Genomic DNA, 22433 nt, shown 5'->3' with positions numbered 1-22433 from the left:
TTTTTACATCCAGTCAATAAATATGTACTTTATTTACATAGTTATTAAATTAACATGCTCTAGTCCCCCTACTGTGTGCCAGGCAGGAATACAGAAATATGAACAGAATATGGTTTTTGTCATTTTCTGAAATGTGTACAGCCCAGTGGTAGAATACCAGCACGTATGACAGTTTACTTAGGATTCAGTGGGAAAAGTGCTACAGTAGAGGCAAATCAAGATGTTGTGAAAGTCTGGGGAAGAAAACTGGGAGCAGGAAAGATGTTATAGATGATAAAACTATGCAACAATGCATTGAAAGAAAACCAAGTATTTGGTAATCTGCCCCTTATACCCTTAAGCAAGAGACAGCCTCCAACATACCATTTGTACACACTTCCCTGACTCACTCTAAATTGCCCTCCACCCTCCCACAGCCTCTTTAAGAGCTCTCCAGGTCTTTGCTAATTCAAATTCTGCTTTCTTACAAGTCCACCTCAAGATAGTTTCCCTCAAGCCCTCCCCCCTCTTATCTTCACCTTCTTTTTCTTCTCCTTTCAGTACTGCACAGTATCATTTCTTAACCAGAATGTTGGCACTAGGACAAAGGATCTCAAACTTAAATAAGTATTTGAATCACCCTCAAGTGTGATCCATCGGGGTTTAGCTAGGAAGGCAGGAGTCTGATCAACAGGTTCCCAGGTGATTCAGGCACAAGAGGATCTTAAGCCACTTTGAGAAACACCGGTTGAGACCTCTGTGGCTTCCTTCGAGTTCTCCATACTGGCTGTCCACAGCCCACAGGGACTAGCTAAGCATATGTGGGTTGCTGAAGGCTCTGGGCTCCAAGTATTCGCTTAGGTGACCATTAGATACATCAATTATCAATCACATTCAGAGAGTCAAGAAAAGTGACTCAATCAAGTGGATAGAACCGCCCTCTCTGGAGGAAACTGACTCCTGAGGCGTGAAATCTCTCTGAGTCACCAGCAGAGCAAGAGGAAATTACAGTTGCTGTCCTCTCAGAACAAGCGCAGCCGTCGCCCCTGATGACCTCCGTGTGTCTCAAATAAATCACGCTTTCAGAGAATACAGAACACATGCAAGTTCAAGAGCTTATAAAAGAAAAAGCCTACAGGTACACGATACACTCAAGGCCGTCACGCGTAGCCTCACAACCTCATAAACGGGTGCAGTTGCAAGAAACAAATATTGCTAATGCACCTCGCATAAGCGTTCATGAAAATGAATATGACTCAAATCAGGAGGGTTTGACAATAAAACGAAGCCCGAAGTCGCCCTTATGCGCGGCCCCTGTCCTCTCCAACTTCCCCAAGCCCCAGCAAGCAGCCCCTCCCTGCCCAGAGCGCGGCCTCCTGTGGAGGCGGGGCCGAGACGTCGGTGACGTGCTGACGTCAGGGCGTGCGGACGCCCAAGTGTCGTCCGGCGCGGAGCTGGGCCGGCTGCAGCTCCTGTCGCCAGCTTCCTTTGCGTGAGCCGCGGGGTTCGTGTCGGCGCTCTCCGCCCTTCGCCCTTCGCCCTTCGCCTCGTCCCGGTCTCCCCGGCCCGTCCGTCATGGTGCCGTCGGCGCGCCTGGCGAGGCCCCGCTGAGCCTCGGCCCGGCGGCTAGCGCGGCTCGGGGTCACCATGCCTACCCGTGAGTGGCCGGCCGAGGGTCGGATCGGGCGGGGAGCGTTGGGAGGCGGCGGCCCGCTGGGCGCGCACTCAGGTGTCGCCGTCCGGCGGGGCGGTGGGGCAGGCGGGCCTGGCCGGGGAGAGCCAGGAAGTGCCGGCGACCGGCCGAGTTAGTTTCGTTTGGTCTTAGGCTTTCACGGTGGGGTGGCGTGGGAGCCCGTTGTAGAGACGGGGAAACCGAGGTCCGAGCGCTAAGGACGCACGGCTAGTAAGTGGCAGAGCTGCTAGTAAGCTTGACCTGTGGGACTTGGAAGTCCAGCTCTTTCTCCAGCAGAGCTAAATGGCACTGTATGGAAATGCTGAAAATAGCTCCGTCCCATCGCCATTGTCTCCTCACTTGCTCGAGGACCAGGCATCTCCTGGTGGGACGCTCCGGCCTGGCCCAGAGCCCTTCCCCGCGGCGCCCGAAGTCCCAGCTGCCCTGACTTTTCTCTGTGACACGTCCCGGGGCTTGAAGCAGGTGCTCTTTGGGGAACTTGTTGGACCCACCGGCTTCAGATCCAACTGGATCTGACAGCTGATTCCAGTGGCAGCTGATTGAAATCGCAGGTGTAGGCAATTTGAATAAGACGCGTTGAATAAGATTCTGGAGCGTGGGCCCTGGAATCTGCGTGTCCTGCCAGTTACTGAGGGACCCTGAAGTTTGAAAATTGCTGGATAGTGGAGGCGTTTTGGACAAACAGGGTACTATAACACTACCAACGACAAATTTTAAAACGACCCAGAGAATCACCACGTGACTTTAAACCCGGTGACCTATCTGGATATGTGCAGGCTAGGGAAGCTCCTGATTTTGCACGTAGAGCAAGCATGATGATGATTGATTTGAGATTCTTCTCAAGTAGGGCTCTTGCAAGCGTTTCATGTTGTAGAATCTTGAAACACTTGTCTGTATGTTTCCAATTAGTTCATATTTCTTAGAATTCATAACTTTTCCTAATTGTCCTTATTTTTGTAGACACATGGGACATTGGATTTCCAGGTCAGCCTCAAATGCATTTTTTGTCCAGTGGTGGATAAAGAGGAATTATTTCCTGATACTAGAAAGGTTTATGTAACGCTGTTACAAATTTTTAAACAATCTTGATGTAAAGATTACTAATAACTCCTCATATATGTATGGGTAAGGTGGATTTTGTTCTCTTAACCCAGTCCTGTGTGTCCTAAACTTGATGTTCTTGGATTTTTGTATCCCGTACGTATGTCAGCAGTTTATATTTTAATTTTATTCTTCTAGACTGGAGGAATATCATCATCAGTATTAATTGTCAATTTATTGTTCCTAAATTTATATTTATGTTAACAAGTAAATTAGCACTGTGCTAATCTTTTACTTTCTTAGAAAGCAAAGGGGGTGGGGGAGGAACACCTTTCTTGAAAGTTAAGGCTTCAAGTGGACTTTATTGGTAAAATGGCAATTAAACAGTTTTTTAGTTATGTTCTAAGGTTATATAGGCCCATAGAGTGGATAGAGGACTTTTTTTTCCCCTTAATTGTGTGATTTACAATGCAGAACGACACAAGGATGAGCCATGATGTACTTTGCATAGTTAGTTAGTATCCGTGACCTGACTGGAGGTCAAGTGAAATATTTGAGTTATCTGTCATTGCTGTTAATATTTATCATGGTACAGTTTCTGTGATTGCTTAAAAGTGTGGTACCGATTGGTGGTACACGTGTGAAGTCAGTTGTGTTCATAATTGCCTTTTTCTCTTCTTTTGTGACCAGAACCACCAAAATAGCTGTGATAGTGTATGGATATTAGTACTTCCCAGAAATTCTGCATGTAGAATAAGTAATTTCCAGGAACATTATTATTTTCTTTAGGGATTTTTTAGGAAGGAACACCCCCCGTGCCCCGCCAGTAAGCGAAGCTTTTTTTCTTTCTAATGTCAGATGAGTTAGGGGGCTCATGTACATGCTCAGCCAGTTAATCCTTAAGCATTTAGTGAAATAAATGTAATGCTTTTCTGTAAAATGAAAGTGTTGGAGATGATCACTAGGGTCTTTTCAGACTCTATAAAGAGTGACCCTTATTCCAAGCCATAGAATTATTCTACTCTTGCTATTTTGTTGCTTATTTGGAATATTGATACCCTCAGTCATTAAAACTGGAATTGGTAAGTAAAATCCAGTGGAGCATAGTACACCCCTGAAGGCTGAACGATGGCATATCTCATGAATGTTAATAGTCACTTCATTGGACTTATTTAGGAGAGCCATAGACTCTTTTTCAGAAAACAGCTACCTGGAAGGATGTGTGACAGGAAGTTGCTGCGACACAGGAACAGTTCTGTGGTCATGTCACTGTATATTTTCAGGCAGTAGTTTGCAATAATCACTAAGCACAGATTTCAAGACTGTTTCACTAAACGATCTTTTCAAATCTACAAACCGGTAATTTGTCACATCATTTCTCTAAAGGCCTTCATTTCATCCTCCTACACCCAAAGGATCATTAAGAAACATTTTGATTGTGAAGATTTTCCAAACTCTGTATCAGAATTTGAGTGGAAGAAACGTTAAAGCTTCTCAATCCAATCGTTTTATTTTATTTTGCGTATCAGGAGACTGAGACTCGGTGAGTTTCAGTAACTCGGCTAAGGTCACAGGTGGAGTAGAAGCAGGACTTGAACACAGACCTGGGATTAGGGTTTGGGTTAGGGTTCCTATCCATAATCACACTGAGCATAGATACTGTTTATTTTTCCATAGCTAAGTTGATAATAGTTTATCTTTTTAAAAAATTTTCCCTGGAGTAACACTAAGGCAAAAGTGAGCGTGGCCAAAACTTACATCAGACATGTGAACTTAAAAGAATATTTAACATGTTTGCCTTTGCTTCTGTCTTGTCACAGGAATCTGAGCAAAGATTGCCGGGGATTCCAGTGGTACGCTAGGTAGATGCTTGGTTATATAGGTATAGACGTAAACTTTTTAGTAAACTACTTCTACGAAAGGGACTTGTTAGCTGACAGATAACTTGTCTCAAAGCAGGTCCAATAAAATATGCCCTTTTATTATATATGAAAACATTGTATATTGGCTAAGGGAAACTGCAACTATTAACCATTCTTTGCTGTTAAACTATACTTTCAGTAATTATTTGTGGGTAATGCTTTCTTTTCTCATTTAGATGTTGGCATTGATATCTGGCCGCATTTGTCAGCCTGTGGTAATGTGGTCCATCTGTGTGTGGATTTTTTCCGTTGATGAGGTTGATTATATTTGACTTATTTTTCAATCCATTCTTATGAAATAGTTGCAGAATATAGGTGAATTGTGAAGTGAGGGATGAATGCTGGTGCAAGTGTTTTCATTTAGAAACACATGACAAGTAAACTTGACCTGTTACTGGCTTGTGAAACTTTTGTGTTTGTTCATTCTCTCTCCCTCCCTGCCCCTCACCCCCTTTTCTCCCTCTCCCACCCAGCACCTATGTACACTGCCAGAGTTATAGCTGAAGAGTTTTCTTTCTCACAGCGACCTTTGGCCTGACATGTTTTGGTTACTACCAGATCTCATCTTTCAATCTGTCCCCACTCATGAGGACACGGGGCTGCATTAAAGATGATGTAGGTCATGGGAGATGAGGCTGGAAAAGGAGAAAGGAGCCAGAATTTGAAGGATGTAAGATGCTGTGCCATTAACGTGACTAGAATTGTGTTCCAGCTGTCACAGTCCCAGTTAGTGGCTATTTTGTAGGCATATTAGCAGTTTCCAACTTAGTGGTTACTTAAAAACTTAAAATTTGCTCTTAATAATAGAAATTGATTATTGGATATTGATTGTGTGCGAGGCAACATACTTTGTGCTTTACAGGAATGATCTTACTTAGTTGTCTCCGACATTGAGGAAGGTCCTATTTGACCAATTATAGAAATGAAGAGATTGGTTCAGGGAAGTAAAGTAGCATGCCTAATGACAGTAAGTGGTGGAGCTGGGATTGGAAGTGGGTAGGTGTGACTTCACAGTCCCAGTTCTTTTTTCACACTGTACTGCTCTGAGCCAGGCAGGAATTGAATCTGCAGTCCTCAGATCCTATCAGTTTCCTTTAACACTGTCACTTTTGCTTAGCGCTATGCCTGATCACATAATAGGTACTTGGTAAATGTTGAATAAAAGAATGAATTCTAACTGGAGTCAGAGAAGTTATTCTTTGGATACTATAACCTGAAATAACTTTTTTTCCCCATAAAAACAGTGTTATAAAAAGTTTTATAGTTTATGATTAGATTCTTAGCAGACCTGCCTGAAATATTTGCAAGATCTGATACAAGAATGTAAATGGAGGCCCGCAAATCGTAGTCTAAATGCGGGTTTCTCAGTTTTTGCTCTCAGTGACTTGGACTGGATCATTTTTTGTTTGGGAGGTCTAGGGCTTTCCTGTGCGTTGTAGGATATTTAGCAGCTTCTCTGGCCTCTACCCACTAGAAGCTAGTAGTAATCCTCCCTGTCCCCTAAAGCTGTGACAACCAAAAATGGTGGGGGGGATTGTCCCTGGGTTGAGAACCACTGGTCTAAATATTAAATGTTATAGACCAAGCTGGGGCCACAGCCTGGCCTGCTTTCCCATCCAGGGTCCCTACAATCTGCTCCCCAGAGATTACTTTCTCAACCTGGAGGTCCAAGCAGACTACAGGCCTGACCTCGTCAGCAGTGATCTGTTGGGTCAGGGTGGGGTCTTGCCTGACCCTGTCCAGCTTCTTTGGGGAGCCAGAGTGAGAAGGTCCCCCCCGCCCCCCATTACCTCACTTCCATCTCGGGAGTTTGGTACAGTTCTAAGCACCTCCTAAAGCTATTACCACCTGAGTAGAGGGGCAGGTGAGTGGAGGAAGCCCCGCTTTCTCGGGAAACTCCATCTGCCTGGACTCCCACTTCGGGTAATTTGGGGTGGGCAACTTCAAAGAAAAACAGCTGCCGCCATCTTTCTCTGGTTTCCTAGGATGCGATTTTCAGTATTGTCCCCTCTCCCACCCACACGTACCTCTCTAAAAGGAAAGGAAACTCTGTGTTTTGGGAAACAGAGGCCCTTTCCCCCCCACCTCCACCCCCGAGTCGAGTGAAAGCACAAGTTCTTAGGAGAAAGCCACATCTTACCTATTATATAGTTCAACTTAGGTATGGAATGACCCCAGGTCATCTGAATACTGGGTGGGTATTCACAACTACATACTTCATACTACCTTTATGGGGGATGGAAAGGTATGGTATAGAAGTATTATAAAAATCTGTGGCTAAAGATTTGAAGAAGGATTCAAAGTTAACATCAAATAAAAGATCAGTATTTGCAGTATTTATACAAATCGGAAAGCAAAATACCACCAACCCTCTGTGGTTAAAGCACACACCTATGCTTGTCAAAGTCTAAGTGCAAATGGTTGATAAAGATTTGGGGGGAGATGGTTCAATTTTACTACTAAAGAAATGCTAATTAAAAGCTGAAATCATTTTTGGTTTACCACATTACCGAAGACTTTTTAACAGTAATAGGCAAAGGTGGTGGTGAGGTGCAGTAGAAAAGGCAGAAGTTTAAATTGGTACAACTCTTGGAAAGTAATTTGGCAATATTTTATCAAGTGATCTGATAATGCTTTTACTCATTGACCCAGTAATTTCACTTTGGGGTATTCTTAAGAAATGATTAAAAACATAAACTGCACTAGGATGTCTGCCCTGAGGTGTCTGTCACCATAATATTTATAAAATAGTAAAAACCCAGAAACTTTAATATTCAATAATGGGGAAGTGGTGCAAGCAGAGAATATTTGAATATTTGAATATAGAACATCCTTGCAACAAAATATCATGCAGCCATTTAAAATACTTATGAAAGCACTGGGATTATGAACTGTTTTTATTTTCTTTTCTATAATTTGTGTCTTCCAGAGTTTCTACAGTTAGCGTATAATCCACAATCAGAAAGAATTGCTTAAGTTTTTTTTTTACAACTTTACCATAATTTTTTCAACATTTTCATAATTCTTTCCAAAACCTAAATGAAACAAAATATTGCCCTGAACTGGTTCTTCCTTTAGCCCATAGAAGAGAATTTTGGGTAACTGACCAGATAGTGCTGATTGTGTGTGTATGTATATGTATGGCTTAGGGGCACAGTACCTTTACTATCTGATTGCTGTTGCTGTCAGGTGATAGCAAATGCTTATCATTGGGGTTTTATTCTGAAAGGAGGAAGAAATGATTTCTGATTTATTAAGTGGTGGTTTCAGTTGTGAAAACCTGAAAGGTTGAGATGAATCACTTTGGGTTTGGTTTATGGGAGTTTGTAGGCTTGTTTTGTTTTGTTTTTTTTCCCTGAATGATTGTGTATTGTAGAATGAACACAATTCTAGGGAAGTATGATCACAAAGTGAATGTTGGCAATTCCTCCTATGATTAATATGTCAAACCTGTCAAAATTCTTTCATCATTTGTATTTGCCAGGTTTATTCCACTCTTGAAATGAGCCTGCTTTCGCATATGCTCGAAGTCAAGCAGGAGCTACTATTCATTTTCCTCTTTCTGTATAGGCTGTCATATCCTCCCTTTTGCATATTTATTTACTGCTTGCTAACTTTAGGTGTTATTAGATAGCATGATTCTAATTTTCATTAAAGAAGGAATCACTACTCAGGTTTTTGTCATTGTACCTCTGCATCAAGTTTGCCATATTCTAAAAAATGGGCATTAAACCTTTTGCTCTGCAGTCTTGAAGAGGACTTTCATTCCCCTCAATGCCATTATGTTTGGTTTTATTCTTAGTTGGTGAGTTCATTACCAGACCTCCAGGGTATTTCTGCTATACTGTATCCAGTACGTTTCTGGATAATTCTAAGTGTTCTTCACACCCCTGCTATTTAATCGGCTTTTTGAACAGCTGTCTTGGCAAATTGCTACAAAGTTCTGTGGGCTGTGGTTGCACTTAACTTTAAATGGATCTCACTCCCGCTGGGTAGGGAAAATGAAATATAAGATGTTCAGGTTTGCTGTGGTCAATTCCTGGGGCCTCGTAAATGGCAAAAGGTACTGGCCAGGCTAAAGGACTGGAGTGGAAGTTGAAAGGAGTGGTCCGTTTATGACATCTGACATAAATTGTTTTTTGAACTTAGTTATAAGTATTTTTATTAACTATTTGATCCGTTAAATGGAAAATGATAATACTTCTCAGGGAAATATAGATACAGTAGAATTTATGTAATTGTGCTTTAGAGGTAGAAATGCTTTATGAACATGTGATTAGAATCAGAATCAGAATTACTTCTTGGATTGTTACCCTTTGCTGCAGCTGGTTCCAGAAGGGCATCTACAGAGGAGGGTAGTCCAGGCAGATGTGTAATAGCTAGAATTTTGGGTCTAAGTTCCTATGGGGTTTTCCCATTCTCTTAGCTGGCTGGACGATGTGAACTTCAGGGGTCCAGTTTCTTTTTCAGTTCACAGCCCAGATCAGAAACAGACTTAAGTAATTTGTCTACTCCATGCTACCTTTTCCCTTGGTTCCATCCTGCTTCATCACTTGGTCTTCCAAGGATGGGAGCACCTTTGGGAAGCTGCCCAGGTTTGTCTTACTGTGCCATCTTTACGAAATGGAAGAGCTCAGGTCCAGGAGATTGAGGAAAGAAACTGCCCCAGGTCAGTTCTATTTGTATGACCTTTACTAAAGCTCCACCCCCTGGCACAGGATTCTCATTGGGAGTTCCTGAGCATTACGTGTTGTTCTTGATCCGTATTGGAGGGTGGCACAAGGGAAGTTTGAGCTGCTAGACCTAAGTTTTCAGGATGTCTTCCATGGAAATATAATAGGGACTGCTGTGTGGAGAGGGTGCTGAAGAGACTGAGCAGGTAGGCCTCTCGCCCTGACCCAGCTTCAGCCGGGCCAGCTCTGTTTTTAATCTGTCTTACGATAAGATTCTGCATCCAATTTCAGGAGGTAAATAACATTGGCTCCTTTTTAAAAAGTTTGAAATTTATGGTATTAGACATTAGAATGTGCCTTCTGACAAGAACGTAAGATATTTTAGAATCAAAAGCTTAGGAACCTAGAGGCAAAACCAAAGCCATTTAGCTGATGGTGCCTCACCCGCTTTTGCTCTAATGACCTCTAGGAATGGAGCTGTCTCGTCTCTCCTTGGAGTCGTTCCGGTCATAGGCGCCGTCTGTATACTCTTGGAGTCACAAGCATTCTCTTTCAGTCTTTCTTCCTGCTGGATTTCTCTTAGGGATTGATTCACTCAGCAGATTATTTTAGTGCCTACATGTGCAAGGCAGTGATAGGTGGGGAATATGGAGATGAATAAAGCAGTGCCTAGCTTTAAAAAGTTTATCCAGTCTATAGAACCTTGTGTAGATGGCTATCACACAAAGAAGGAAATGCAGGCCCCCTGAGACAGTGCTGTGGGGTTCACAGAGAGACTGCAAGGAAAAGGCGAGTGGAAGATGGCGTCCTCCGCCTGAGTAGTTACCAGAGGTGAGAGTGCAGGTTGGGGAAGTTAAGTTGAGTCACACAGGTGGCAGTAACTTGAGTTGAGTCAGTAAGGTGAGTAAGGTTGAGGCAGTAAGTTGAGTTAAGTTGAGTCACGCAGGTGGCAGTAACCAGCAGCTGGCGGGAGTAAGTCATTGGTGCTGGAGAGCGTGACGACTTTAAGGCCATATATATATTTGGTAATTCTGTCTTTTAAGCAACACATACTTATCAACGCCTAGTATGTGCCAGCTATTACAGGCACTGAGGCCACAGCAGTACCTCATACTAGACACGTGGGCATCACCCCGGCCATCTTCTCTGCTCTCATGAAGCTTAATCTGGGGAGGAAGACAAGTGCTGACCAGACACTTATCTTCCTCACCAGACTGATTACAAGCACCTAATGTCTGTTTTCTTTGCCAACGTATATATAGTTTTTGATACAGTAGGTGGCTCATGGTACACATTCGGTGTATATTTGTAGAGTGACTCAGATTACTAAAGGAGAAACACAGGTTGCTATGGAAACACATGAGAGAGGTTGGAGGGAGAGCAGTTAGAGGTTATTAGAATACAGTAGTCTGAGTGGTGGGCTTTGGGACTTGGATGATAGTAGTGGGATGGATTGCAGTGTACAAATCTGAATATTGTTGAGAAAGTACAATTCATAGGATTAATTGGACGAGGCATTGAGGGAGAAGGAGTCAGGATTCACTCCCAGATTTCAGGCTTGATCATTTGGGTGAACTGCTCTGGTATGATACAGGGACTTTCTGGAGAATGAGCTGTTTGGGAGACTTGAGATGGCAGGTGCATCCGTTGTAGGGTATGTTAAGTGTGTGGTGCCTTACAGGACTTTCAGGGTACATTTGTAGGAATAACAGTGGATGAAATTACTAAAGGATAAGTTGTAAAGAGAGGAAAGATGCTGAGGCAGATCCTCGAGGAACGTGTTCATTTAAGCATGGAATCGGCAGAGGGAGCAGGTGGAACATTGTTAAAACAAATGCTTGCACGACAAGAACTAGGTAAGACTCACGACAGTCTATTTATTTATAGAAGCGCTGGAAGCATTTCAATGTAGCAAGGAAAAGAGCTGGACAGTCTCTTACTGTTTGATGTGAGGCTTTTGACAATGATAGTTTATGAAGTGTTAGGAAAAAAATCTTACTTTAAAACCTTAAAGATGATTGTATGTCTTAATTGTGGTATGTACTGTCCTGTACTTATGTCATGAACTTGTCACAGCTTCCTAGCTGAGGGGAGAGATTGTCAAATTATACTTGGTTGAGAGGATATAAACTCTTCTATAATTCCGGGGTAGACAAGCTAAATTGTGCAATGTGCGGGTAGAAATTAGGGAAGCTCCACATATGTAATCTACAACTTTCATATAGAACTAAACTATTAGTAACTTATCATCCCGTGCTGTCTTCTTTGAGTCTCGCTGTTACGTGTATTTGTGGAAGAACTGAATGCTCGTGGCAGATACAGTGCTTATGTAAACTTGCTGAGGAACTGCTTTACTTCAAACAAAGAACTGAGGGGGCATTTAGAGACTGGAGCTGTCACCTGAGAGCATCAGTTAGCCCTTTGAGTGTTGAGCACCACATTCTCCCCCCACAGCTGATACTCCTCTTTTTTCCCTTCCCTATCCATTGCTTTCTGCGTGACAGTGACATGGAGTAGACGGCCTCTATTCTCTTTTCAGCAGCAAAGAAATATTGCTGCTCTTTTTGCTGCCTGCCCTGATAGGGTACAACAACATGCTGGTTAAGGGCTGAAAAATTTTAAAGCTTCCTATCCAGTGGTTTCAAGAACATTAGGGAGGGGTGAGTAACAGTTAAGTGTGGTTTGGCTGCAGAGCTTTCGCTGGAATGGCCGTTGATTCCACCATTCTTAATTTTTTAAATCTAAAATTTCACTGTGTTCAACCTTTCTAAAGAATCTGAGTATTTACACAAAAGTGAGATGATTTTCTCTTGTTCCGTTTTAATTTTCAAGAGTGAATAGTTTCTTTTTGTAGTTGTAGTAATAACATGAATACTACAAGTGTGTATAGATTTCCAGGTTCTCCCTTTGTGTATAAATGCCACAGAAAGTTGCCCTGTTCTTTATTTCTTCCATGCATTCGTTGTTATAAGTCTTACCTTTGAACTTGAGGAAGATATAGTAATACATTGAAATCTTCAGATTTCAAAATCTTCAGCATCAGATTTTGGTTTATGATTCATTAAAAAAGATATTAGAGAAGACTAGATTGCCTTCTTAAGAGTTTTGATTAACATAAAAGTCAGTTGTGCATGCTGTGACCATAATGTGTATAATAAATTAAAAGAATACCTAATTTAAAGAAGTCTTAGGCTTTTAACATTGTGTTACCCAAGTGAATACAAAATGTTTAGAGTCTTTATGCTTTAGCTGGAAGTTTTGGGGAGACTATGTCAAGCACTGAACCTCGAAGGTTTAAATTAGTAGCTTAATGTTTTTTAAATTAAACTTTGTACTTAGCTAGACCCACTCAGAAAGTCCTGTGTTATATTTTCCTATCTTCAAACTTTGGATAGAGAAATTAAATACATATTCTGTTTAGATACATAATGAGAGTGTTCCCTATCTTTCCCTTTACTGTTTAATCAGGAAGTTTAATCATCTCAATTCAAATGAAAATCTTCAACATATGGCATAGACGTGGGTGTTGTGAAATCTGTAAGAAGAATCAATGCCGTTGGTATATTGAATGTATTTGTTCTGAAAGTAATTTCGGAAGTTACAAACACCCCAGATTTAACCCTTTTGTTGTTCTGTGACTAATAAGGAAATAAGAATTTGTTAAAATTTAAGTCGGGGAATTTTAATGCTGTTTTGAATTTTGCCTGAAATAACTCATATCCTGCTTTTGAAATATTCAGAGAATTTTTAATTAAAAATAACTCAAACATCTGGTTCACTGAGAAAGATCCTAGTCATTGTCTATGGTGGATTCTTTATGTTTGTAATGGTGACAAATTAGTATCTTTAGATTTAAGGGTTTATTTTCCTCACTACAGTGCCTTAGCTCGTTTAAGCAGAAATTGGATTTGGATGTGTTGATGTTTTTTTGTTTTTTTTTAAAAGAACTTAGCTAGAACTCTGCAGAAAACCCCACCTTTATCTTTTTTCAATATCCAGGTTTTCATTGTGGACAGTAGGGTAGCAGTAGGGTTTTAAACTGTGACCTCAGTAGTACAAATACTTACTAAGGTCACAGTAAGTATACTGATGGAAATAATTGATTTTTAAAAAGAGCTGTATTGAGATATATAATTTGCATACCTGTGTTAAGTATATGGAAAGATGTGATTTTTATGTAAAATAAAAACTGTACAGATTACCTGAGCAGTGATTATAAATGTGAAATCCTAGATGCCCAACCTTTCCTTTCCCCCAGATTTTGATTCAGTAGGACTCACAATTCGATAAATTGCACGGTGTTAGGAGGCGTGCTAAAATTAAAGGTACTGAGTGGCAAGATTCTGAAATTCTAGTTCTTTTTAACCTCTTTATTATAAATCAGATATTTTTTCCTCTGGATTTTAAAACTTACACAGTATATTTTTAAATTTAAAAATCTGAAATCATCCAGTACCAGATTACCATAATCCCAAAACGAGTGTTTTAATTTGTAGAGGGGAGAATTAACTGGACTTTTTCCTCTGCATGCCCAGATTATAATAAAGCAAAGGATTCCCACCTTATTTCTACAAAGTAAAAATGGGTTGTAGCTTCAAAACTGAAACTTGCTTTACGTATGGATTTGCTGCTAGAGTTTTGTGAAAGTTTACATATAAATGCTTCTATTATTTTCCTTGTTAGTTTTGGGAGTATTTCGTTGTTACAGACTGAAACTCACAGTGCACAGTGGATAGGGAAGCTTTAAGACATCCTAAACAGTGGTTGTCATTTGGCTGTGATTTTGTAAAGTAATGAGGTTCTCTCCCCCTTTTTTCAGTGGCTGAGCTCCATACAGCTCTTGTTTGTTGTCAGGTGTGCTGGGAATTCACCAGTAACTTTTTGTGGGGGCAATCTAATAGCCTAACAAAAGCTTCTCATTTTTCCTTTCATGATGTTCTTGTATTCTTAGGGATATTTTAGAGCTCAGAGTAACCTACAATAGGAAAAGAAGACACTTTCTAGAAGTGGGAACTTTTGTAATATGACAGGTTCTCAGGCAGGGTGTCACTTCTCCATTCTCTACCATCTGACTTGTTGGAGAGCCTGGTAACGAGTATAATCTTGGGCAGCTGTGAAATATTTTGACTGTGTTGCTCTACTCTCCATATTAAACAGTTCAGCTTATTCAAAAAAAAAAAAAAGCCATCTCAGGAAGGCAGTACAGTATAGAAACTGTTAAGAGCACAGGCTCTTAAGTGGATCCACCACTTCTAGTTGTGTGACCTTGGACAGATTACTTTTATCTTTCTGATTTCCTATTTGTAACCTATAGATGTTGATACCTACCTCATACAGTTATGAGCATTAAGGAAGATAAAATCTGGAATATAGTAGATGCTCAAATATTGGTTGAATGCATTCTGAAAGAATCATACTGGCAGATAAGGAATAGATAAGCACAGGGTATTCCTGGGGTAGGTCTTCTGGTTTTCTACTATATTTTGCATTATATCCATGAAACCAGAATTTGTGCCGCGGGGAACTTGCATTTAGTATTTGCTGTTGTATTAGTTTACTAGGACTGCTGTAATAAAATACCGCAAACTGAGTGACTTGAGCAACGAATTTATTGGCTCACAGTTTTGGAGGTCAGAAGTCTGAAATCAAGGTGTTGGCCGAGTTGGTTCCTTCTGAGGGCCGTGAGGGAAGGGTGTGTTCCAGGCCTTTTGCTCTGGCTTGTAGATGGCCAATTTCATGTTCACTTGGAGTTCTCCCTGTATGCATGTCTGTCTCTTAATTTTCCCCTTTTATAAGGATACCAGATATATTGGATTAGGACCCACTCTAATGACTTCATCCTCACTTAATTGCCTCTGCAAAACCTTATCTCTAAATAAGGTCACATTCTGACACCCCGGGAGTTAGGACTTAAGCATATGAATTTGGAGGGGGATACAGTTCAACCCGTAATAGCTATGTGAGACATGAAAGTGAAACAGATTTTTTACTTAACAATATTTCCATTTTCTAAACCATGCTTATTTATTAAACTTTGATGTAAACTGATGGCATAGTAACTTTTTATTTTGCTAAAACCAAATATTCATTTATTTAAACTTAGGGTGAAGTATATCTAGGACTAGAAGAAAATTGGTAGAGTTGAACAAAAGTTCTTTCTTTTCATGGCTCAGTTATTTGGTATGCCACTAAATTCTCTGAAGGCTGACTTAAAGTCATTTTGGCATTTGAGTTGATTTCAGGAATGGTACATATCTTAGTATCTAGCAAATACAGAATTTACTGGTCTAAATGTTATATGAAATCTTACTTGTGTTAGTTTTTCAAAGCTGCCATATACAAGGTACCATAAGCCAAGTGGCTTAAGACAACAGAATATTCTCACAGTTCCGGAACCTAGAAGTCTGAAATAAGGTGTGGGCAGGGCCATGCTCTCCCATAAGTTTCTAGGGAAGGATACTTCCTTGCCTCTTCTAGCTCTGGTGGCTGGTGGCAAGCCTTAGAGTTCCTTGGTTTGTGGCAGCATGAATCTAATCTCTTCCTGTCTTCAATGTGGCCTTCTTCCCTGTGTGTCTCCTCTTTCTCTTATCCACTTGTCTTATCTTTCTCTTTATGAGGATACCAGTCTTTGGATTAAGGGCCCACCCTAATCCAGGATGACCTCCTTTTAATTTGATTCCATGTGCAAAAACTCTGTTTCCAAATAAGGTCACATTCACAGGTACTGGGGTTAGGACTTCAGCATATCTTTTTTGTGGGAACACAGTTCAACCTGCAACGTTTGTCCATTGCTTTAAAAAGTTAGCTTCTTTTAACTTCTCTAATCTTCCAAGTATTCTTGACTAGTGAATGGACAACTTTGTTATCACAGATTAATGTTCTTGAGCCTCACAATTCAGAACCCTCCCACTGTCTTGATGGTTAACCCATTACCTTGGTTTTCCAGGTAAAGAATTATGCTTCACTTTCAGCTCTTTGTCCTGTTTCAGTAGTTTGTTGCAAATTCTTTTTTTTTTTTTTTCTTTGCGTTACGTGGGCCTCTCACTGTCGTGGCCTCTCCCGTTGTGGAGCACAGGCTCCGGATGCACGGGCCCAGCCGCTCCGCGGCATGTGGGATCTTCCCGGACCGGGGCACGAACCCGTGTCCCCTGCATCAGCAGGTGGACTCTCAACCACTGTGCCACCAGGGAAGCCCCACAAATTCTTTTTAAAGTGCCTTTTGTCTCATACTTTCTTTACCAACTCAGTGTTATGAGTTATGTTTGAAATTGTTGAACCTACTATTTTATAATTTACAATAGATTGCAATTCCAGGAGCCTTTTGTAACTGGAATGTGTGTTATCTTACTGCTGAATGCATCTTATCTCTAGTACTTTTTATGAAGACAAGGCATTCTATACAGATAGAATGGTGTGAGCAGGTGCATGGGGATGAATAGGTTTGGAGCTTGATTTAAGAGCTGTGAATATTCACAGTTTTTATCTGGGAAGTAAGACTGAAAAGGTAGAGACTGTGCCCAGGTTCATCTCCAAAACCAGCCTAACAATGAAGTATAAATAAATTGGGGAGATCTTTATTTTGGTAAAGTGTAACTGACTTCACTTTTTAAATCTTTAAATAAATGTGTGTGTGTGTAGCTAAAATGAACTATTAAATTTATCATATATATTTTGTAAAATAAGTGATTTGGGGTTTTGTAGGTATGCTCTGAATGAACTATCTTATAATTTGTCTAATCGTGGATACTATTTTAATAACCTTTTCCATTATATTCCATTATATTCTCAATATATTTCTGATATACAATAAAATATCTTGTAGTCATATTCTTTCTGTGTTAACTTTGCCTTAAAAAAACCTCACAGCCTTTTCAGAGGCATTTGGAAAATGTCAGTTTTGTTTTCTTTTTTTTTTTTTTAACTTTCACAAATTGGAAATGTCACAGTCAGACAGCTTCTGAGGAGAAATAGAAAGCTTTTATTGTGAGTCAAGGTTTGAACTTTATTTATTTATTATTATTTTCTTCTTATTATTCATCCATTTTATACACATCAGTGTATACATGTCAGTCCCAATCACCCAATTCATCACAACACCACCCCCATCCACCCCGCCACTTTCCCCCCTTGGTGTCCATACGTTTCTTTCTCTACTTCTGTGTCTCAATTTCTGCCCTGCAAACCAGTTCATCTGTACCATTTGTCTAGGTTCCATATATATGCGTTAATATACAATATTTGTTTTTCTCTTTCTGACTTACTTCACTCTGTATGACAGTCTCTAGATGCATCCAAGTCTCTACAAATGACCCAATTTCGTTCCTTTTTATGGCTGAGTAATATTCCATTCTGTATACGTACTACATGTTCTTTATCCGTTCGTCTGTTGATGGGCATTTAGATTACTTCCATGACCTGGTTATTGTAAATAGTGCTGCAGTGAACATTGGGGTGCATGTGTCTTTTTGAATTATGCTTTTCTCTGGGTATATGCCCAATAGTGGGATTGCTGGGTCACATAGTAATTCTATTTTTGGTTTTTAAAGAACCTCTGTACTGTTCTCCATAGTGGCTGTATCAATTTACATTCCCACCAACATTGCAAGAGGGTTCCCTTTTCTCCACACCCTCTCCAGAATTTGTTGTTTGTAGATTTTCTGGCGATGCCCATTCTAACCAGTGTGAAGTGATACCTCGTTGTAGTTTTGATTTTCTTTTCTCTGATAATTAGTGATGTTGAGCATCTTTTCATGTGTCTCTCGGCCATCTGTATGTCTTCTTTGGAGAAATGTCTGTTTTGGTCTTCTGCCCATTTTTGGATTGGGTTGTTTGTTTGTTTGATATTGAGCTGCATGAGCTGTTTATATATTTTGAAGATTAATCCTTTGTCCATTGATTCATTTGCAAATATTTTCTCCCATTCTGACTGTTGTCTTTTCGTCTTCTTTATAGTTTCCTTGGCTTTGCAAAAGCTTGTAAGTTTCATTAGGTTCCATTTGTTTATTTTTGTTTTTATTTCCATTACTCTAGGAGGTGGGTCAAAAAAGATCTTGCTGTGATTTATGTCAAAGAGTGTTCTTATGTTTTCCTCTAAGAGTTTTATAGTGTCCGGTGTTACATTTAGATCTTTGATTCATTTTGAGTTTATTTTTGTGTATGATGTTAGAGAGTGTTCCAACTTCATTCTTTTACATGTAGCTGTCCAGTTTTCCCAGCACCACTTATTAAAGAGGCTGTCTTTTCTCCTTTGTAAACTCTAGCCTCCTTTATCAAAGATAAGGTGACCATATGTGCATGGGTTTAACTCTGGGTTTTCTATCCTGTTCCATTGATCTATATTTCTGTTTTTGTGCCAGTACCATACTGTCTTGATTATTGTAGCTTTGTAGTATAGTCTGAAGTCAGGGAGTCTGATTCCTCCAGCTCCGTTTTTTCTCTAAAGACTGCTTTGGCTATTCAGGGTCTTTTGTGTCTCCATACAAATTTTAAGATTTTTTTGTTCTAGTTCTGTAAAAAATGCCACTGGTAATTTGATAGGGATTGCACTGAATCTGTAGATTGCTTTGGGTAGTATAGTCATTTTCACAATATTGATTCTTCTAATCCAAGAACATGGTATATCTCTCCAACTGTTGGTATCATCTTTAATTTCTTTCATCAGTGTCTTATAGTTTTCTGCATACAGGTCTTTTGTCTCCCTAGGTAGGTTTATTCCTAGGTGTTTTATTCTTTTTGCTGCAGTGGTAAATGGGAGTGTTTCCTTAATTTCTCTTTCAGATTTTTCATCATTAGTGTATAGGAATGCAAGAGATTTCTGTGCATTAATTTTGTAGCCTGCAACTTTTCCAAATTTGTTGATTAGCTCTAGTAGTTTTCTGGTAGCATCTTTAGGATTCTCTATGTATAGTATCATGTCATCTGCAAACAGTGACAGTTTTACTTCTTCTTTTCCAATTTGTATTTCTTTTTCTTCTCTGATTGCCATGGCTAGGACTTCCAAAACTATGTTGAATAATAATGGTGAGAGTGGATCTCCTTGTCTTGTTCCTGATCTTAGAGGAAATGCTTTCAGTTTTTCACCATTGGGAATGATGTTTGCTGTGGGTTTGTCATATATGGCCTGTATTATGTTGAAGTAGGTTCCCTCTATGCCCACTTTTGGGAGAGCTTTTATCATAAATGGGTGTTGAATTTTGTCAAAAGATTTTTCTGCATCTATTGAGATCATCATATGGTTTTTATTCTTCAATTTGTTAGTATGGTGTATCACATTGATTGATTTGCGTATACTGAAGAATCCTTGCATCTCTGGGATAAATCCCACTTGATCATGGTGTATGATCCTTTTAATGTGTTGTTGGATTGTGTTTGCTCGTATTTTGTTGAGGATTTTTGCATCTATATTCACCAGTGATATTGGTCTGTAATTTTCTTTTTTTGTAGTATCTTTGTCTGGTTTTGGTATCAGGGTGATGGTGGCCTCATACAATGAGTTTGGGAGTTTTCCTTCCTCTGCAATTTTTTGGAAGAGTTTGAGAAGGATGGGTGTTAGCTCTTCTCTAAATGTTTGATAGAATTCACCTGTGAGCCATCTGGTCCTGGACTTTTGTTTGTTGGAAGATTTTTAATCAGTTTAATGAAAGTTTCAATTTCATTACTTGGTGATTGGTCTGGTCATATCTTCTGTTTCTTCCTGGTTCAGTCTTGGAAGGTTATACCTTTCTAAGAATTTGTCCATTTCTTCCAGGTTGTCCATTTTATTGGCAACATTTTATTGAGTTGCTTGTAGTAGTCTCTCAGGATGCTTTGTATTTCTGCCATCCCTGTTGTAACTTCTCCTTCATTTCTAATTTTATTGATTTGAGCCCTCTCCCTCTTTTCCTTGATGAGTCTGGCTAATGGTTTATCAATTTTGTTTATCTTCTCAAAGGACCAGCTTTTAGTTTTATTGATCTTTGCTATTGTTTTCTTTGTTTTTATGTCATTTACTTCTGCTCTGATCTTTATGATTTCTTTCCTTCTGATAAATTTGGGTTTTGTTTGTTCTTCTTTCTCTCGTTCCTCTAGGTGGAACGTTAGATTGTTTATTTGAATTTTTTCTTGTTTCTTGAGGAAGGCTTGTATTGCTATAAACTTCCCTCTTAGAACTGCTTTTTATGCATCCCATAGGTTTTGGATTGTTGTGTTTTCATTGTCATTTGTCTCTAGGTATTTTTTGATTTTCTCTTTGATTTCTTCAGTGATCTCTTGGTTCTTTAGTAATGTATTGTTTAGCCTCCATGTGTTTGTGTTTTTTACGTTTTTTTCCTTGTAATTAATTTCTAATCTCATAGCGTTGTGGTCAGAAAAGATGCTTGATATGATTTCAGTTTCCTTAAATTTACTGAGGCTTGATTTGTGACCCAAGATGTGATCTATCCTGGAGAATGTTCCATGTGCACTTGGGAAGAAAGTGTAATCTGCTGTTTTTGGATGGAATGTCCTATGAATATCACTTAAATCTATATGGTCTGTTGTGTCATTTAAAGCTTGTGTTTCCTTGTTAATTTTCTGTTTGGGTGATCTCTCCATTGGTGTAAGTGAGGTGTTAAAGTCCCCCACTATTATTGTGTTACTGTTGGTTTCCTCTTTTAGAGCTGTTAGCAATTGCCTTATGTATTGAGGTGCTCCTATGCTGGGTGCATATATATTTATAATTGTTATATCTTCTTGGATTGATCCCTGGTCATTACATAGTGTCCTTCCTTGTCTCTTGTAACTTTTTTTTTTTTTTTTTTTTTTTTTGTGGTATGCGGGCCTCTCACTGTTGTGGAACACAGGCTCCGGACGCGCAGGATCAGCGGCCATGGCTCACGGGCCCAGCCGCTCCACGGCATGTGGGATCTTCCCAGACTGGAGCACGAACCCGTGTCTCCTGCATTGGCAGGCGGACTCTCAACCACTGTGCCACCACGGAAGCCCCCAACATTCTTTATTTTAAAGTCTATTTTATCTGATATGAGTATTGCTACTGCAGCTTTCATTTCTCCATTGAATCGGAGTGAGATCCTTGCTGGGTAGAGTAATCTTGGTTGTAGGTTCTTCCCTTTCATCACTCTAAGTATATCATGCCACTCCCTCTGGCTTGTAGAGTTTCTGCTGAGGAGAAATTAGCTGTTAACCTTATGGGAGTTCCCTTGTATGTTATTTGTCATTTTTCCCTTGCTGCTTTCAATAATTTTTCTTTGTCTTTAATTTTTGCCAATTTGATTACTATGTGTCTCGGCCTGTTTCTCCTTGGGTTTATCCTGTATGGGACTCTCTGTGCTTCCTGGACTTGGGTGGCTATTTCCTTTCCCATGTTAGGGAAGTTTTCGACTATAATCTCTTCAAATATTTTCTCGGGTCCTTTCTCTCTCTCTTCTCCTTCTGGGACCCCTATAATGCAAATGTTGTCCCAGAGGTCTCTTAGGCTGTCTTCATTTCTTTTCATTCTGTTTTCTTTATTCTGTTCCAAAGCAGTGAATTCCACCATTCTGTCTTCCAGTTCACTTATCCGTTCTTCTGCCTCAGTTATTCTGCTACTGATTCCTTCTAGTGTATTTTTCATTTCAGTATTGTATTGTTCATCTGTATTTGTTTGTTCTTTAATTCTTCTAGATCTTTGTTAAACATTTCTTGCATCTTTTCGACCTTTGCCTCCATTCTTTTTCCGAGGTCCTGGATCATCTTCACTATCATTATTCTGAATTCTTTTTCTGGAAGCTTGCCTATCTCCATTTCATTTAGTTGTTTTTCTGGGGTTTTATCTTCTTCCTTCATCTGGTACATAGCCCTCTGCCTTTTCATCTTGTCTATCTTTCTGTGAAGGTGTCAAGGTTTGAACTTTAAACGTTCATCTCATTTTAGTGTAAAGTGTTTTGTTTACCAAGAAGTTAATTAGACTTCCTTATTACCTGCAAAGCAAGTTAATTTAGAAGGGAAGTATCAAAGCATATGAGTCCTTGTTAAATAATAGTTTCCATTGCTGGTCTTTTCTGTACCTTCCACCATACCTTGTATAGTACTTTCCACATAATTGGTATTCATTAATATTTGTTTTGCAGCTGAGTTGGAATGTCATGTGTATTTAGAGTTAGAAGGAAT

The 22433-nt window shown here is 39.9% G+C and overlaps 1 protein-coding gene across 5 annotated transcripts in view; it reads left to right on the top strand.

Moving 5' to 3' along the window:
- Positions 1 to 1512: 1512 nt before the first annotated feature.
- EFR3A (EFR3 homolog A) overlaps positions 1513 to 22433 on the top strand; it is a 181217-nt gene continuing 160296 nt past the window's right edge. For all 5 annotated transcript variants that reach the window (XR_013824491.1, XR_013824492.1, XR_013824493.1 and 2 more), the window contains exon 1: positions 1513 to 1636. Coding sequence is in view for 2 of the 5 variants with exons in the window: in XM_079901358.1 (XP_079757484.1) it covers positions 1627 to 1636 (10 nt within the window). In the remaining 3 variants the exon portion in view is untranslated. The remainder of the gene's footprint in view (positions 1637 to 22433) is intronic.

This window comes from Stenella coeruleoalba (assembly GCF_951394435.1).
Source record: "Stenella coeruleoalba genome assembly, chromosome: 17".
Lineage (NCBI taxonomy): Eukaryota > Metazoa > Chordata > Mammalia > Artiodactyla > Delphinidae > Stenella > Stenella coeruleoalba.
The sequence above is the reverse complement of the archived record's forward strand: the minus strand, read 5'-3'. Positions and strand labels throughout refer to the sequence as shown.